The sequence below is a fragment of the Epinephelus fuscoguttatus genome, linkage group LG17 (genome assembly GCF_011397635.1).
Source record: "Epinephelus fuscoguttatus linkage group LG17, E.fuscoguttatus.final_Chr_v1".
Taxonomy (NCBI): Eukaryota; Metazoa; Chordata; class Actinopteri; order Perciformes; family Serranidae; genus Epinephelus; species Epinephelus fuscoguttatus.
Window position 1 is genome coordinate 27791529 of NC_064768.1, and position 19957 is coordinate 27811485.

The window sequence follows — 19957 nt, forward strand, 5'->3', positions numbered from 1 at the left end:
GCACTGGCTTTCTGAATCGATCAGTGGCGAAAAGTAAGCACTTATATACGAGACACATTTGCCCCCATTACCGTTTTAGCTCGTTTCGCAGCTCAATACTGAACCAACTTTAGAACGAATGGTACCCATGAATCATAAGCACACATACACATGGGGAAATAGAGCACAGGTTGAAAAATACCGAAGTTGTCCTTTAACCTTGGGAGAAACTGGGGGCTGGGGGCTGGGGGCTGGGTGCTATGCTTCCGCAATGTTTCTGTTCCACCACTGTGGGTCGAGATGGCGTTTTAAGTGATAACCACAGTATGAGCGCAGTGTAGACCAGTAGTGATTAGCTAGCCAATGTGACACAACACAGGGGGTCACATGCACTAACACGTATGCACAGCTGGGCCGCCTACTACAACAAAGAACAGATAAGCTCGGATAACAACACAGATATGACTTCATTCTCTTCTCATTCTCTGCTTACCCTTGCTGCTGTATTAATGTCACATACAGCCCCTTTAAGGAAAGCTTAACGGACTGTTACAGAAATTAACATGCAAAACAAAATAGACCAAAAAAAAGTGATCAGCAATTCCTTTTCTGTGAAACTAAGGCTACCCACACACAAACTTTTAACATATCCCAACCCTGGCCTGCTTTGATCTTAAACTAAAGGCTTAAAGCTCAGCAGAGGCTCTGTGAGTAATGAGTGGAAGATATGATGTGTAGATGGAAAAAATAAACCTTGTTTGATGCTGGTGGATGAATCGTAAGTGTCATCATGGATTGCATGACTGCACGTTTATAATGTGCATGTGTGGCACGCACTGTACACATATAGTATATCTGCCTGCGTGTGTCGGTGCAGGTTTGTTTCCTTGTGGGTTCAGTGCCTCCAGTTGCACATCCCAAACTTAGATTCTTGAGATGCTTCTTCGTACTGGCTGCATTGCTGTCATGCTGGTGGCGTGACATGATTTCACGGCATAAATATTCAACGTTCCAAAGTACACACTGGTCATAGATACAGAGAGAGATTGCCGATCTTGTACCACACTTCTGAGTTCAAACAACAACAGGTTAAGTTAGCGAGGCAGTCACAGACAAGATGAAACTAAAGTCAAAGCCTTTGGCTCTCAGTGTCTTTGTTTCATTTTCCACTGTGTGATGAATGACCACTGTTGTGTTGTGCTGTGTGTGCATCTGTGCCTGCGTGCTGTATGTATAGATGCTTTGCGTGCATCCATTCTCCCTTTCCACCGTCCTCTCCCCCGCTGTTGTAACAGTTGCTCTCCTCTCACCATTGTTTCTCAGAAAAGCACCACACGTGTTTTCATTCCCAGTGTAGGAGGCTTGCACAGCCTCACGCGCCTCATTCAGTCACCACCTCTATTGTGTCAGCTCATGTCGAGAAGTGGATCATCTTCGTTCATATTTTGATACCCCGATTCTAATATTATGCTGATTTCTGTCTACCATCCTGCTGTATTATGGGACCTGTGGGGGTCCTGGAGGTACAGGGGGTCCCCTCTCCCACTCACTCTCACCAAGAGCAGATGGCCCTGGCTGGGCTGAGCAGCGTGAATGAGCCCCTATTGTCTCTGGATGTAGCGTAGCCTCCTAGCCCAGATGGCATTTGCACCTTTTGTGTCTATGCTGACTTTCTGCAGAGTGAGACAGTGAATGCTGTCTACTCCAGTGGGTGGTAGCCCTCTGCTCGCTTTCATTAGCTCCTCTCTCTCCGTCTCTTTGTCTCTCACTCTCTTGTTTCTCAGTGTGCCGATTCAGTTCACTTCGAATGGGCTTTATGGGCATGGAGGTTTGAAAACACTGTTGCCAGAGCAAAATAAACATATAAACCTATGTTGACAGAACAGCCCAATGTACACCCATATGTGTCCAAAAGTATGTGGACACTAAAACCAAGAAAATGGATGGAGCCTGGGTTAGGCTTTCCACACATTGTTGGAACCTGGTTGCAGCGACTTGCTCTCTTTTAGCCACGAGAACATTAGTAAAGGTGGAAAGAGCTGGACTTCCAGTTCACCCCAAAGCTGTTAAATGAGGTATTATTTCAGGGCTATACATGCTAATCTTGGAAAGCAAGTTTTTTGTGATCCTGAAGCTGTGGCACAAGGGCATTGTGACGTTGAAACAGGAAAGTGTCCTCTCCAAACTATTGGCACTCAGCTGCCAACATATATGAGATAATCATATGCTTTACCATAACAATTTCCCTTAATTGGTACTAAAGAGCGGAGCCGTAAACTGCGTCAATTCACCATTGATAATTCTGTTTTGGTCTATTTTTACACCTGTTTTCTTTATTAAACAGAAAAATACAACCATACACCAATCCAAGTTTCTTTCTTTCACTACTAACACTAATTGCCTTGTTAACTCATCGTAAAACACACTTCATTCACACTTGACATAAAAAAAAAACCCTTACCAAAACCGTCTTTTTTTGTCATCTCATTAGTTTGTCCAGTGTTAAAAAAAATCACTAGCTCTGGTCTGGTCTAAATAAACCCTTAATCCCCCACGTTAGATGTAAAAATATGTTGATTGCCAGACTGTTTGTGGCGCAAGAAACGGATTGCATATTTGAAAACATACAACTCCACTGCTTGTTTGGTCATTCCAACAAAACCTCACCTCACCTCAGTTAGCGGGCGACTTGCTGCAAGTCACTTTGTTTATCCACAAGTTTATATGGAAGTTAGCTTCCGGCACTGGTTGCAATAGCACTGTTACACATAAAATGGCTGCTGCTCTGACCATCCTGATACATTGATTTGAATGGGAAAGTAGGTTTTACTCTAATTCTGTTTCTATATTCCAGACCAAACCATGAAAAACAGCCTCAGGCTAAAAGTACACAAAAGTATGTGGACAGAGGTGACCACATGGTTTTAGACATATTTATGTACATATCAGGTTACCTGTTGGCTGGTAAGTAACTAGACTGCAGTACAGATAATCCAAGCACTGGTCCTATTTTATTTCATGTTTAATTTATATTTGTTGTATTTGTTGCTGTTTTTGACAACTTTAAACACTCTAATAACCAAATGCAAGAGATTCTTATGAAAAATGCATGTTTGTTGCATCAAAATTTACTGTAGCTGTCAACAAATCCTCAAACCCATACATCCATATAGGTTGTTTGTTCCTACCCCCTACTATAACCCAGAGGAGCGTTTCTAAAATAAGCGCCCCACCCAGTGGTGGAAGACTTAAACAAAAATGACATATATGACCATTAACAGTTGCAGTTTTAAAAACGTGGTTAATGTTGTGAAACGGTCACAGTTTGGTTAGGCTAAGGCACCAAAACAACTTGGTTATGTTAGTTAACTTACATAAATAACTCAGCATTAACTTTTGGTTTCACACAGGACACAAACAGCAGTCTCCTGGGTCCAAGTCCTGTCTTTGTTTGAATGGTCCATCCACTCAAACTTCCTCCCTACACAGACTTTGTTGCTCTTTATACTGCGTCACCTGACTTCCTCCTTTGCTATATCGGCTGTAAAAGTTGCTTTTGCCAGTGATTTATGGGATTGTTTTTTAGGGGGGAGGACAGTCATGACTTTTTCCATCATTATAACATCAAAGTTCGTTCTTAAACTTGAGAAATAGTAGTTTTACAAAACAACTATGGTCCACTTACCAGCCTTTCTGGAGCTTTCAACCGTAACACAATAGTTTTTTTCAACTGTCATGGGGATTCATCTGTTGACATGTGAGCTCAGTGCCTGTTATGATTTCAACCAAGTTTTTCTTTTTTTTTTTTTTTTTTTTACAAATAGTCCCACTGATTGAGACCATCTGACGCAGCTGAAAGCTCAAGAAAAATCTATTAAGTGCACCTTGAGTCAGGGTTGTTTTGTCCAAATAATCACATAGCTCGCAGTAATGCAGAGGGACATTAAAAGTGGGCAAACCAAGAAATGTGGTTAATGACCATCATGGGGCAAAGACTTTTATACTCATTATGATGTGACTTCATTGCTCTGTCTGTTAATAAAACCTACACTGTCTCCAAATCTAAGTAATGTCAGACCATGTTATTTATTTGTTACTTCATTAGTAGTTGCTAATAAGGTCCTCCTTCTGTGTGAGTATGTGCATTTTGTGCCGCCCCAAACATGCTGTTTTGTTTAAGAGGTTTTGTGGAATTCGGTATTTGTGGTGGTGGTTGCTTGTTATGATGTTTAAGGCTGCACTTTTTCCCATGCTCAGGCTTAATTTCTAAAACCACACACACACACACACACACACACACGTATCTCTTGCTCGCTGGTTTGGCTGCACCTATTCTGAGAGCATAGAGGATGATTTAGATGGTGAAGGCTCTGGAAGATTATAGTGGTGATGATCTGACTATGTAGGTATCTGACGGCTGAGGGAGACAGAGATGCCATTCAAAATGTGCGACATGCGTGTGTGTGTTTGTGTGTCTGTGTGTGTGCTCCCTCTTGTTTCATCCTCACCGAGCCGCAAAAAGTCACATCAGTGCACCACCTCGCTGCTCTGCTCATTTCCATGTAACAGCTAATTTACTGCTCAGATCAAGTCAGATGTCTAATGAATCTACACATCTCTGCTAACAGAGACCTTGGATGACCCCTCTCCTCCTTACAAACACACACACGCACACACACACAAATCACAGTTAGCGTGTGCCTGCCTTGTCATGGGGAGGCATCATATGCTCCTTCGTGCCCTCAGGGGCCTCCACAGCACAATGCCAGGCTTCAGAGCATTGGCTAAATCCCCATCAGAGACAGTCAGGCTGACTGTCTGGCAGGCTGGCACCTCAGCAGACTGTATTTACAGAAACCTCTGGAAGAAAAGGATCTGATTACCACGAGGAATATATACAACGCATCAGTCAGCAGGGAGGCAGGGAGGGAGAGAGACAACGAGTGACAGAAAGAGAGAGAAAGTGGAGTATGGTTCAGTGCGGTGGTTTTATTGGTGCTCTGAAATCTTTACACACACACAAATGCATGCATTCAAGCACACACACACGTGGACACACACACTGGGTTTTTCTGGCAGGGGATGTGGGTCCAGAGAGCAGTTTGGTGTTTCAGTTTCAATCTTCTCCTCAGCCCAGATCAAGTACACCAGCCGGCAACTAAAGATGATGTCACTATCCCACAGCTGTCCCTACCACTCAGTGCTGCACTACACTGTGCATGTGCATGTGTGTGTGTGTGTGTGTGTGTGTGTGTGTGTGTGTGTGTGTGTGTGTGTGCGCGTGTGAAAAGCTCTGCTGAGGTCAAATTGGACTCTCTCCCTGTCTCCCTCTCTTTAATTCTGTCTTCTTTCAAAACTCTGGGGATCCTACCAACCGTGCTGAAAGCCATGGTACGGATCAAGTTCCCTCTGTGTGTATCAGAGACACACACGCACACATACACACACATACACACGCACTTTCTGTATACTCCAATTCTAGCTGCCGGGAATGGCATGGGGGGAAGAGTGGGAAAGGGAGGGGAAATGAGGGGAAAGTGGGGATGCTTTTACAGCAGAACCATCACAAACCATCAGAGGATAACAGTATTTTATTCACACATAACTGGCCACACACACACACACATTGTATACTGAGCTTGTGCATATGTGGAAATAGAGAGAAACTCAATATGGACAGTAGCTATTGCACTTGAGTGCTGTACTCACTCATTGTGTTTTGTCAAACAGAATTCTGTTTCAAAGCTGTTTCCCCTCATAGAGAGGTGGCTAAATGATTGCCAATATTATCATATGATAAATTATATAATGAGAAATGAACAACTACAAGAATTAAAGGAATTTTTTTCTACATTTGTATATCAGCAGTATTTAAAAAAAACCCAACAACAACAAAAACGTTTAAATCATTGTGTTCTTTAATATCATCAAATATTAGATCAGGAAAAATATTCAGTACTCAGGTTTCTGTGGGTTCCATTTATGAGCAAAGCATTCAGACAGCTTAGAAACTGCTGCACGATAAAGAAGGCAAATCAAAAATACTTAGGATCAATTACATGTTTGGTTCTGATGTCAAATCTACAAATCAATTAGATGCATACTTTTTAATATGCATGTACTTTCTTTAGGACTCAGCTTGCTTTGCCCAGGGGCCACTTTAAAAAAAAGCATACATAACATTTATCAGTATATAAAAATAAATGCATATAATGTAATAAATGAACCTTTTAACGTTTGCTGTCCTCACTCACCTTTGCTAAGAGGCAAATCCAGTCACAGTAGCCCGGCACAGGTCATGTGTATGCAGTGGCGTTTTTAGGATTTGAGTTCACACGGGGCTCAGCCCTGTCGGGGGTCCAGGAAATCCTCCCCTGACACTTTTTTTTTTTCAGAAACACCCTCTATTTTCATACTTTTTATGCACTCTAGCTTCATTTATACATTCAAAGTACAATAAAAAAAATCCCAGTGTGAAATTAGTTTATTATTACTGTAAATTGGAAAATGGTTGGCAGGCCACCCCGCAACCTGTCGTGGTCCAGATTTGAACCACAGGAAGTAAGATGATATGACTGCTATGGAACAAGGTTTTGATAACAAATGGAAAAACACCCCTTTAACCAACCAGATGAGCTCTTTCAATGCAGACATTTTTATTGAAGCCAATCAGATACACCAAATTTCCTCTTAGCCCTGTGGGCAGATTTTATGATCTGAATGTTTCAAAAACCACTGCATCAATTGTTACAGATAGCATTAAAATGTATTTTTAGTACAGTTGCTTTAATTCTTAAAGCTCAAGTATTTTCATGATATACAGTGTTTTTTTTAATAAAAAGTGACACAGATTCAGAAAAATAAAGCTCCACATGCACTGTGTACATGTAACAGCACACTTAATATAGCACAACAACTGTACGCTCTTAATTCATGGAGGTTAACGCACCAGAGGTTGAAAGCTTCCTGGAAGTGAAACATGAGTGCTCATACTGTAACTGAATGCAGCTAAGTGCATGCACTTCAGGACGGGGACTGACACAGTTTTCTGAATGGAGGACTTTTAGAGGGCTGCTGTGTTTAACTGCTTTGATTTAATTAAGGGTTTTGTGTGATTTTCCCACCACTACGACGTCAGTACATACAGTATGTCCACATGCACGCTGGCATTACTTGAGTTGAATAATACAAAAACAAATTTGGCATTAGTTGAAATGACAACAGTCTTATTTAGTTTTATTTGATGAACTAACCAAAGCGTATCATGTTCAAACAAGAGATGTTTTTCCCCACATCCTATTTGTGTGATGACCACATTTGCTTATAATAAAGTTTCATATTTTAATCAAAGGCTGTTATTATTTGAGAACTGTCCCCTTGCACTCCCATTTAAAACTGCAAAACAGCAAAAAGACCCACCATGAAATGATCAAAGTAGCTATGGGTAAGAAAAGAAATATTTATTTGATCAAGGTCTGGTATTTTTTCCTCTCATGTTTTTGCTGAGCCTCCTCCCCATCTAACACGCAACATAAAGTGAGCAGTGAACGAATCAAGGCAGCACATGCTTCCTGTCTCAACTTAGTGTATGAAAGTTTTGTATTTAATCAGCGATAATGTGGAGCAGTCCCATCTCCATAATTATGCTTAGAGAGAATCCTTCAATTCTATTTTTACTTCAGCCTGGCTTTTTTTCACAGTTTACAAGACTGAAAATATCTTAAGAGTAAAACTGATCTGATTTTTTGTGCTCAAAAATTTAGTGTTCCCTTCTCCCACTCTCTCCCTGCTTTGCTTTAGGCGCTGTGCAGGGTTCAGCTGCACGGTGGAGAGAGGTTAGAGGTCACGGTGTAGATCTCCGTGTGGGTGTCTGCAATGACTTTTGACCTCCTCTGACCTGCTGAACAGCAGCCAAACTGGCCTTCCAACTGGGAACAGAGAGAGAGCCCAGAGGTCAGGAGAAACACTGAGAGAAGGAGTGTTTTCTCAGCCTCTGTCTCTGCTCACAACTTTATTTTCTGCTTCTTATTTCTTCCTCACTTTATCCTCCCATTGCTGTTACTGCTTAATGTGCAAAAACTAAGCCCTTATTTTAGCAATAAGAGTGAAGAAAAATATGCTTATTTTCTTATTGACAAGAGTGTCTGTGGGATTTATGCACCATGGTTTTAAGAGGCTCCCAGGGCCGAAGGATCATGAAACTCAGTCAACAGATAAATGGCCATGTAAACATTTAAATCAAGTAGGGGGGAGAAAAACAACAACGCAGCAGGGACTTGTTTTCTTTCACCTAAAATGTAGGAATTTGTCATTTTACCTGCCATTTTCGTCTCTACTCATCCAGCGCCATGTTAATCTGTTATTACCAGACAACCTGTATCAAATTGTCTTCCATATTTTACAAATTTCCATGCGCTTCTTTGCACATATCACATTTTCTCACCTATTTCTTTCATCATTCTATTTTTGCTTCTTTATTACCGCAGCTCAATCACTCACTTTCTTCATCATCTACGTGTTATTTATCTCTCTACACTTCAACGGAGCTTTAGCATTTATGTTTGGGAAAAGGAATATATCTTATAATAAAAACACAAGACAAAATGCTATGGCAGATTTTTTTTTTCACCCAAGCCTACACTTCTCACACACATGCACACACACCCCTCTCCCAGGGCCCCTTTTCCTCCCCTCATCCTTCCCATTCTCCACCTCCTCTCTCTCATCAAGGGTCATTTGCTCAGTTTCCTGCCTGCCTCTCCTGGCTTTTCCTCTCCATCTCTGATTGGTGAATTTCCGCATGTCTCTGATTGGTCAGTACGTTCAGCGCCTCCCCTTGTTAACAATTATGAAAACCCCTCCCCCTTTTTAGGGGCACTCCTTCTTTCTCTTGGGGCGGCCTCCTCTTCTGACTCCCCGCCTCTTCTTAAATGCGCCTCCTCCTCTGCAGACCAAGAAGATGGGTGTCAGAGCGCCTCCTGGTGGACGACGTGTTTTACACTGTGCACTTTAATGTTTAAAGTCTCACACTATTCTGCAGTCAATACAACAAAAGGTTAATTTCCTTAACAAAAGAACTAAAACTAACCTGCCTGCCTAACAGAAAAAACATAGTTTCACAAACAGAAATCGACAGGAGGCTCTGAAAAACTAATCTATAAACTCTGGAGGTGATCATCCAAACTTAGAGTGCCATCTAGTGGTTTTATGTGTGAACTGTGACAGAAATCAGAGGGAATACACTATTTTAAATAAACAATGGGTAAATCATACAAACAATCTGATTCTTGTTTGTATTTAATGAACAAAAGTAGCATTGATTTAAAACTGAAAATGTGAATGAATCAAGACCTTATTGTGCCAGATTTAATAATGACTCAAGGCCTTTATTGCATTAGCAAAAGTACATTTTAAGCCAAACTGGCTTGTTATGTGATGCAGAGGTATCTCTGGCTCTTTATTCCCAACAAAGAGTGAGTTCAGGCTACAAATGTACTTTTCAATTAATACAGTAAAAAAAGAAAAGAGATACATGATTGTTTCAGGTGGCAAAAACCACAATCAAAATTGTTGGACTTATTATTTTATTTTATTTTGTTTAATTTAATTCATTTTATTTTGTTTTATTTTATTTCATTTTATTTGCACAATGACTAAAACTGACTAAATTTATTTATTTATTTATTTATCCTTTATTTAGCCATGAAGATCCCATTGAGATATATGATCTATTCCTGTGGGGTGTCCTGGTCAAGATGGTGGCACAACCAACATAAAACACATACAATATATAAAAGCAACACAAGGTAAAATAGTAAAAGAAAAGGGGTTTACAGGCCATACCAGTGACATCCATACAAACTTCACCTACGTCAAGGATTAAATAAAGCAGCAATATATGTTTCCTTCAGGTCTGTTTTTAATAGACTTTTAAAAGTATTCAAGAAAGGGAGTGCTTCCAAATTAACATTTTGGAGCTCATTCCATCCCACAGGAGAAAAGGCATCACTGGTTGCAAATCTATGTCATGTGAAATCATATTATATTAACTTAGAGTCAAGAAATATGTGCATATTTCTAATGTCTGCATGCAAAACTGTGCAAAGGCACAGGCAAACTAAGCAGCTGCTCAAGGACCCCAGGTGCCATGTAGGGGGCCCCAAATCAGCACATTAGTATTTGCTGATGTGAGGTGAAAAGTTTTGTTTTGTTTTCAAAATAGTCGCTTTTTAGGAGCTAAGAAAAATATTATTCAAAGACATGAAAATGCCACCAAATTGGAAATCCTACTAACAAGTGCTGTCACAAAGGAATACAGTTTAATGTATCCAAAACCTGATACATTTCAGTGACACATCACTGCACCTCTTGACATCTTTCTTCACTACGATGAACATGGATATTGTAGTTTGTTTTGAGACACATAGACTGTCGTGATGCCATAAATACTTACAATGGTAACAAATCCACAGCTGAAAATAGTCCCCAGTGAATGCAATATTTGCTTCTGTTTTAGTAATTTTTGCTTTAAACTACAGTGTCCAGCTTTTAATCAAATATTTAGCCTTTTTTAAAAATGTAATTATATATTTCTGACCCACTGTTCATGCCTTTAGTAGTAATCAAGTATGTCGGGACTGAGAGTCTCTAACAGAGTGTGTAAGTTTGAAAGTTTTGACAAACACACTAACACATTGTGGGTTTTGTTCTTTTCTTGGCACTTGTTGACTTGTTGAAAAATAGAATATTACCAGCCTTGTCCTGTTTTTATACTTTTTCACTAGCTGTCATAAGAAGGAAACTAATCAGGATAATTTATTGTCTTTTCCTGACATCCTTTCAGTGGGGTTGGGGCGGTGGGTAGGTGGTTGTCAAATTCTGCTTACGGCTCCCAAAAAAAGCTCAGGCCTCTGCATGTGTAGCAGGTTAAATACTTTAACATAAAACTTTCTGTCTTTCTGAGGAAATAATGGTACCGTATGTACACTTCCTGTCCCCTGAACCTCTGTCACGTCTTTCATTGGATGTGGTCATGGGCAAGAGAGACATGAATCACTCCTTATCCGCCACAATCACAACACAACACAGTTACACCAGCCACACATACAGTGGTATGAGCCTATGTGTCTGTCTGCCCGGCGTCAGCATGTCTTCCCATACATCATAATGCAGTGATCCCACAGAAATGGATTTGACCATTGATAAAACTATAACCCATCACAAGGGCTTGATGAATGTGTCTCCTCGCTGAGTGTACGGACATGTAAAGTGTTGTGATGATGACCCGGCTGATGTCTAAGTGAGGCGGAAGATAAAACTCAACATAAATCAGCTCAGCAGGGGGATAACAGCACATTCCCACAAATCATCCCCGGGAATCCGAGGGTGTCCCAGTCCTGGAGAGGAATTCTGGGAAGGCTGCCAGATCCAAGAGAGAGAGAGAGAGAGAGAGACAGGCGAGGATCAGCGGAGTCATTACAGCCTGTTTCATTCTGCTTCCTGTTTCCGTCTCTTCTTTGGGTCTATCTGTTTTTATCTTCACTTCTTCACGTCTCTCTCTATGTATTCTTGGTTAGTTTTTGATGAACATTTCAGGAAATTCTACATCTCAATCAACTAACATGAATCATGGGTGCAAAATAAGTCAAAAGCATGTTATATATGTGGAGGTTCAAGGTGTGTTAAATTAAACCTGCAGGGCAGTATTTCTATCAAAGCAGCAGCGTCTGTTTTCAAGCAAGTGGACAGCATGTAGAGGCAGAGAAGAGGGGAGGGAGAGGAGGCCTGAAAGCACGAAAATGGAAAGATGAAAAGGCCGCCGGGGTGGCGAGGGATGCACATTAAAAACATTAAGAAGAGAGAATTACAGTGGCGGAGAACAAGGTCTTTGAGGGAGTGCTCAGAGAGCTCTGCGAAAGAACAAAGGGAGAGCTTGAGGTATAGGGAAGCCCTCTGCGGATAAGACTCTGGATAAGTGTTGGAGACAGGATCGTAAATCCCAAACCCCATAGTCTGCAGGCTGGGGCCAGGGTCAGGGAGGGAGAGCACAACGAGAAGGGCTGGAGAGAGGTGGGAGGTAAATGATAATACAGAAAGATAGACAGAAACCGTAGCCATAAAAAACATCTTAAGGTTGATACTGAATCACTTAAACCAGATGAGGGTGGGATACTTTTCCGTTGAGATGCTTCAAACCGTCATGTTAAAGGTGGACCTGGACATGGCAACATAGCAAATGGAAACAATGTCAGGGTCATGATGCATGGTTCAAATTAAAGTTCCCCGCAGGTTGTTATTATCAACCTGTGTCTTCCAGCAGGCGTTCTTCACATTCTGTCTGCTTGAGATGCAAACACATTTCCAGTGAGTCATTTGTGCATGTACATACACCCTCAACACGTTCAGAAACAGGAATGAAGAGTGTGTCGCCCCCACTCCTGTGTTGCAAATACTTGTCAAAGCTGAATTGCCCAGCAATCGCTAGATAAATAGGTTTTAATAGATGAACAGCAGTTCTAACAAAAAGAGAAGAGGAAAATTCCTTCTGTCATTAGGTTCCTCTGAGGTTTGCGTCAAAATAAAACCAATAACACATAACTGCAAGACAGGATATGAGCCAATGTGAGTACCTTTTGAAGAGTATTTAAAGTCTTCTGTGGCTCTGCAGGAACTTGGTCAAGTCTGGTCAAGACAACCCCAATGATGTCATCAGGTTTATTTAGGGTTTGGCTCGGACTTTTTTGGAATGTATAATAAAAAGCCAGTTGATGTAGGTGTTTATGGAGGGTCTGATAAAAAAAAAGCTACGGAGTGTATTCAGTGGAGGTTGACCCTAATAAGGACAACCCAATCACCAGAGTAAACGTTGGTGTTGTATATTTCTGCAAACCACCGTTTCGTTGTATTTGTACGTTTCATATGGAGCGGATATATTGAAACTCTAAGGTGGTAAATGTGTGGTTAGGTTTAGGCACAAATCCCACTTGGTTAGGGTTAGGAAAGATCATGTTTTGGCTTACTCCACTACAAACATGGCTGTGAATGTCCTGTCTCAAACATTGGTCTGCTGCTGTCTGCTCTCTTGCCCAGGTGTCACGCTGTCTACCATCCCCTTATTCTCCCAGTGAGAAGCCTATCTATTTGTAGAAGCTTATCGACACGTAATTTGAATTTTGTTGTACGTATGAACGTATACGTACGTACAAATGTAACATATCTGTGGTTTGCGAGAAACCTTACAATGCCAACATTTTATTCTGGAGACTGAGCTAAGTAGGAACTGAGTGTCAGGATACCTCGACCTCTGCTGCATTGCTTATGACCTTTCTATTTTCATCTGCCTTTCTCCCGAATTTATGTTGGTACAATGCCAAATCAAGTAACTACCGCTTAAAGTTTTTACTCTACATGTTTAAAAGAGGAGGCACTAGTGCACCAAAAAGGCAGCTAAGAATTTACTCCTGTTTGAGACAGAGCGCAGCTGTTTTATGAAATTCCTAAGCCCGGCCCCAGGCTGGGGTTGGAAAGTATAGAGAGATGGACTAATTAACAGCCAACGTCACAACAGCTGGTATTGTAAGTCTGTATGTGTATCATCACGGCAAAACGTTGACCTTGAGACAAATACTGTAGCAGGAACTACCACAGAAGCTGTTGAGAACTTTAGTAGATGTTTATACGTCTCTCTGTGGACAGATTTTTAGAAACACGATGATGTAGCGATCATGCAAGATGCATTCACAGAACTTTACAGGTGTGTAGCTGAAATTAAAATGAAGGTCAAATTCGAAAGATGAGCGTAGTCCAAGCAAGGGTGGCGGGAAGTAGCAGGGTCGGAAATGGCGAAGGGGAAATTGCCCCTTCTTTACACCCCTGGCCAAAATTTGCTTTAAATGGACAGTGAGTAGCATTTTCAGTTGTTTTTGGCAAAAATTGATGTCTGCATTCATAAATATGTCATCATTGATGTACTATTCCCTCCACCAATAATCTGACTTATTCTTGTAAAAGGAGAATTTCGGAGTCATGTGAGGAGAGGGATGAGGTGTGTGAAGTTGGGCGACTTGTGTTGCGTGTGTCTGTAGGAGCCTGAATGAATACTCCATGAAGTACCGGATGACGTGGTTTCATCAATGTTATCATAGCTTTTTGATACACAGCGGCTACCGCTGTTGCAATTACGCATTTGAAACAGTGAGGCGCTAGAGTGCGCTATCCGTTTGAATGCAATATATGATTTCAACATTAGATAGGAGAAATTCCTACACACTGTGGCTTTAAGTCATGGATAGCTGTAGTGCAGCTAAAGTGATTCCACTGCATAATGGTCTCTAGTTTATTGTTAGTTTTTGGTCTTTTCTTGGGATTTGTTTTAACAAAATTATGCACTGATCAGCCTCAACATTAAAAACTCTTACAGGTGAAGAAAATAATATTCATCATCTCATTACAATGCAACATTCTGCTGGGAAACCTTGGGTACTGGCATTCATGTGGATGCCACTTGACACGCACACACTCAAACACTCTTTACAGACCAAGTAGCCCCCCTCGTGGCAACAGCACACCCCAGTGGTAGTTTTCTCTCAGCAGGACAAAGCACCATGCTACACCACAAAAACTGCTCAGGAATGGCCTGAGGAACATTAAAAACAGCTCAAGGCATCGACTCAGCCTTCATATTCCCCAGATCCCAGTCCAATCAAGCATCCATGGAGCGTGCCAATACCCCACCTCACAACCCACAGGATTCAAAGGGTTCACCACCAGCACCCTGGTGCCAGACACCACAAAACACCCCCAGAGGTTCTGTGTCCATGCCTCGACAGGTTAGAGGCCCCGACTTAGGTCTGACCTGTGGAAGCAAGACCTCTGGGGTATTGATACATCCCATAGATGCTTGCTGATTGGATTGGGATCTGAGGAATCTGGAGGCCCGGTAGATGCCTTGAGGTCTTAACAATGTTCCTCAGGCCATTCCTGAGCCGGCTTTGAGGTGTGATGAGGCACATTGTCCTGCTGAGGGGGCCGTTGCAATGAGATGGGTGTGCTTGGTCTGTAATGATGTTTGGGTGGGTTGTGCATGTTGAGTGGCATCCACATAAATGCCAGTAAACAATGTTTCCCGCCAGATGAAGATGATCATCTTCAAAGATGATGGAAGGTATTCTTTTCATCTGTCAGTAGTTTTAATGTTGTGGCTGATAAGTGTAGAATATTGACATCTCCGTCCTCTGTGTAGTGTGTCTTATGGGTCATTAGGGGGAAAAACACTGGATCCTGCACTTCCCATAATGCACTTAGTTTCTCTTCTTTGTTTAGTACAGGCCAGAGCATAATACCAAGCCTTTGACCAGTAATCTTCAGTGTTCCTCTTCCTATTGCAGCTAATATATATGCAGCTCTTCATTAATTGATGTGTAATTGATGTGCACATTGTTTTCAGTGAAGCTTGCTACATAAGATTTTTTTTTCCTAATTGGAATTGCTGGCTTGGAAATAATTAGCAAAGCCTACAGTAAAGAAAAAATACAGCCTGGTTAGAACTGGACAATACAAGGTATATCACAAGTACTGAATGTGAATAGTGCTGCTGTCAGTATTTCCACTGAATGCCTGTTTTGAATTGCCAATTAGGCCACATGTCTTTTCAGATGTGTTCTTCAGAGCTGGATGATTATTGAGACAGGAATTTGCTCAGTATAAATGAGAGGCAGAAGATATGTGTGTATGTGTCCGTTTCATGTGTGTGTGTGTGTGTGTGTGTGTGTGTGTGTGTGTCTTTATCACATGCGACAGGTGACGTATGTTTTCAGGGGTCTTTAATAACAGAGTGGTTGGCAGGAAATAAGACACGTGTCCTGGTGCTGTCCTGCAAGAACAGATCTCCTGCTGTTAACATGTTGACCACGGTGTTTCTGTCAGCGCTCCTGATGCTGGGAGGTCTCGGAGGGGTAGCAGCATTCAACCGGCAGGTCCATGGGAAATCAATCCACAGTGATAAAACTTTGCCGGGCAGCAATGATGGAACACACACCGTGAGAACACAGCCATACCAACAGGTAAGATCTATTTCAATTAGCAGAACAGAGATGCTTATTCCATCCACGTTATTAGGTTTTCCAGCTTAAAAGATTAGTCGATTCATTAATTGCTGATCGACAACTGGTTCATCTTTGAGACAAAAATCAAAACTATCTCTGATTCCTTTTCTTTTTTCAGGATTTAATGTTGTCGTATATGATAGTAAACTGAGTATTTTGGGTATTTGGGGGCTGCTGGTTGGATACAACTGTATTTTTACGACACATACCAGTGGATCTGCTATATCACATTTACCCATTTTTGTTTTACATTATAGCAAAGCAATAGTTAATGCATTATTGCTTTCATAACACCATTTGCAAATGGACTTAAATTACTGACAATAGACACATTTAGTCAAATAAAACCTTTTTACTGGAGGGTATTTTGATGGTGTTTGCCCTTAAATATGTATGAAATAACATAAAATGATGTGCCCTCACTTAGAAAGGAAAATTAGTAATAAAAACTAGGCTGCAACTAAGAATTATTTTGAATATTGAATAATCTTTTGACTATTCTCTCAAATAACTAAGGTCTAACTTAAGGTCAGCTTAAGCTGACTGATTTAATTTGCTTGCTTTGTGCAGTTTACTTCTAAGATATTGCTACCATCGTCATTTACTATTATAAATTTCAATGAGAAGCAACAAATACTCACATCTGAACCAGCAAATGTTTGGAAATTTTGATTAAAAGAAAAAGATTAACTGATTATAAAACTAGTTGAATAATTTTCTGTTGGTTCACTAATTAATGAACTGACAAATATTCGTATATGAGACCTATCTGGACCTCACCATGTTTTTGTTCGCAGACAAAAAATGAAATCAGCAGGAGTTTGGATCTTGAGAGCTTCAGCGTACACGTGACCCCCACCACCAGCAAAATCAGCCTCCCGTCCATCATCAGGCTCTTCCCGCCTACTGCCAAACCTTTCCAACTGCACGCCAACATGCCGATGCGCTTCGGGAGGGAGAGTGTTCCTGGTGATGACAGTGCCCCAAACTCGACCCCCAACATGCCCCAGAGGTTTGGGCGATCATGGGAAATGTGTGCCAAGTGCCTCAATGTTCGAGAAGCACAGAACCCAATATTGCCGCAGAGATTGGGGAGAAGAAGTCCATACTGGAGCCTCTTTAGGACTCTGGACAATACTTGGTTGTTAAACACTGGTTTACACTGGTAGGCAACTCTTGTCCATAATGACTGACATTCATATTTAATTCAAAAGAGGATGCCATAACGCTTTGGTTTGCACATATATCTGTATAGATGTTTTACATCACCATACAGTTAGACAAATTCACTTATCACCTCCCTCATCATACTTTAGGTGACAGATCACCAGCTGTTATTCATTTAATTCCAGTTTAGTTTAACATCCTCACACACCTATCAGTTGTGCTTGTTTTGAATAACAAACTATGTATGCTCTTCCCACAGGGCTGAAGATTTTGACTTTACAACCAGCTCCGAAGAGGTGGAGATGCAAGAAAAGAGCTTTAAAGGATGAAAGAGGATGAGAAAGGCCAACACATAGGTCTTATAACATGTAAATATCAGCATACCCTGTTTTTACTGTGAAGACAAACGTTAAATGTTAAAATGTCCAAGAATAAATAAGGTGAAGTATTTTAAATTTATTGTCACTTTTAAATAAATAAAGTTGTTATTATTGTGACAGAAAACCTGTTAAACTATAATATTAAAAGTTTCAAGTGGTCGTTCTGGTTTTCTTTTGCTCTGTTATTGAGTCTTTAGACTTATTTTTAATCTAAAGATATTTGCCTCATATTGATGGACAAATGAGTTTTGCATCTAACAAAGCTGCCATAAAGAAAGCAGGGAAGGTCATTACAATCATTGACCACTAGAGGGAGACAAACACCATGGAGGATTACCACCAGTGTTCCCAAACCATCACAGTTACAAATCACAGACTCTTCAAATGTCCTGTTGAATAACACTGTTAGCACTCATCTGGCCAACATGCTGTGGTGCTGTTTTGAATCCTTGCTCTTACATTGACAAAATAATCAGCACTCATAGACTCTTTCAAGGGCAGACACTTGTCAGGACTAGAAAAGCCCTGGTGTTTGTCAAATTAATAACATTAATTATGGCTGCATTCCTTTTAGGTGTGTCAGTTCTAGGGCCCTGGGTCACTAGTATGGATTACTTAGATACCTAAATGGAACGGAGGCATCAGAAATGATAGTAACTGGTTTAAAGAGAAAAAGATCTACAAGCCTTTTTTACAGCAGACATTTTGACTTGATATTACACAGGTGTTGCTGATCACATTAAAGGGGAATTTGGGTATTTTCAAACCTAGATCACATGCTTTTGTGTCCAAGTGACTAATGCGAACAAACATTTTTTAAATTGGTCCATATTGAGAGCAAGTGATGCAGCTGGCAGCCACATAACGGGCTGCCAACTGCAAGTTCAGTCAATAAGTGTGAACATGAGTTACTGAGAAGTGCATCTCAGACCTTTTCAGAGATTCAGTACTCCAGTTTTTGGATTTGGGAGAGTTGTTTATGTTTACTAATATTTTTGGACTGCCTTAGACCAGAGGAATAACACGTATGAGTTTTGGGTGTAGTTCCCCTTTAACAATACGACTCTGCTGACAGTGTGAGAGTGAGCCAGCATGCACAACACCAGGAGCCTGAAACCAAAGCAGCTAACTGGAATTCACCTGTGATGCATTTCATTATTCAGAGCTGAAATTTTACTACTGTGACATATTTTCTAAAAGGAGCTATTCAAACATCCAGCTACCTCAGATGCAGGTGCGTTAGAAAGTATCACTTGAGTGTTGAGAAAAGATGATCCAGCGCACTGCTGTTGTTCACCATCAGTTTGTAGGTTATACTAACGTTTCGGTCCCTCTGGACCTTCATCAAGGCCTAAATGTTGGTATAACCAATATACTGTAATGCTGAGCAGGAACAGTGCACAGGATCTTTTCTCTGTGTCACTGTGATATTTTTTGAAGAACAGAAGAATTTTACACAATGTTGGATATCTGGGACACACTAATATCCTGTTTTTTTTAAGCCACGTGTCATGTGCAAGGCGAGAAATACTTACTGCCTGGCAACATACAAAAAATGTTCTTGGACAGGTGAGGGGTAGAACTTAAGAGGTAGATTAAATCTCGTACCACTTTGTGGGGTGATTCTGTGGAACGCACTGGGTGAAGAAATCAAACAAAGTAAAGATATCTGAAGTCTAAAAAGAGGTACAAAGACAATATTTTCACAAGGTACAGAAATGATTGGAGGAAATGTAAAGCACACTCAGTGTGATACTGTTGTCGGTATTCTCAGTTCGTATCTTTGTATTTGTTTTATACACGGGTAATATTGGCTCTCAGGTATAAAGGAGTGCAGTGGTGTAAATGTGCGGTTGATCGATTGTGAGGACAGTGTATTTATGTCATAGTTTGATTAGTGATGGATTAGTATAGTTTGGGATTGGGGGTAAAACTGAACAAGTATTTTTGCTTCTTTCTACACCTTTTTGGACATGAAATATTAATTTATGTTTCTCATTGTCTGTTCATGGTTCATTGTTTGTCTCTGTTTTGTAGGAGCTTTTTTGCTACTATCCATCCATCCATTTTCATAACCGCTTGAGGGTCGCGGGGGGGCTGGAGTCTATCCCAGCTGACATTGGGCGAGAGGCAGGGTACACCCTGGACAGGTCACCAGACTATCACAGGGCTGACACATAGAGACAGACAACCATTCACACTCACTTTCACACCTATGGACAATTTAGGGTCGCCAATTAATCTGCATGTCTGTGAACTGTGGGAGGAAGCTGGAGTACCCAGGGAAAACCCATGCTGACACGGGGAGAACACGCAAACTCCGAAGCC

At 41.0% G+C, this 19957-nt stretch overlaps 1 protein-coding gene across 1 annotated transcript; it reads left to right on the plus strand.

The window, feature by feature from the left end:
* Positions 1-15878: 15878 nt before the first annotated feature.
* npvf (neuropeptide VF precursor) lies at positions 15879-17584 on the plus strand. The gene is made up of 3 exons (XM_049602427.1): positions 15879-16040; positions 16880-17247; positions 17509-17584. Exons 1-3 carry the CDS (start codon positions 15879-15881, stop codon positions 17576-17578), a joined length of 600 nt encoding a protein of 199 aa, XP_049458384.1. The 3' UTR covers positions 17579-17584.
* Positions 17585-19957: the final 2373 nt, after the last annotated feature.

Excerpts from the sequence above, each read along its gene's own strand:
- npvf (XM_049602427.1), top strand. The coding sequence starts at position 15,879 with ATGTTGACCACGGTGTTTCTGTCAGCGCTCCTGATGCTGGGAGGTCTC. Across the intron at positions 16,041-16,879 it reads GAACACAGCCATACCAACAG|ACAAAAAATGAAATCAGCAG; the intron begins GTAAGATCTATT and ends TTTTGTTCGCAG. Across the intron at positions 17,248-17,508 it reads TTAAACACTGGTTTACACTG|GGCTGAAGATTTTGACTTTA; the intron begins GTAGGCAACTCT and ends CTCTTCCCACAG.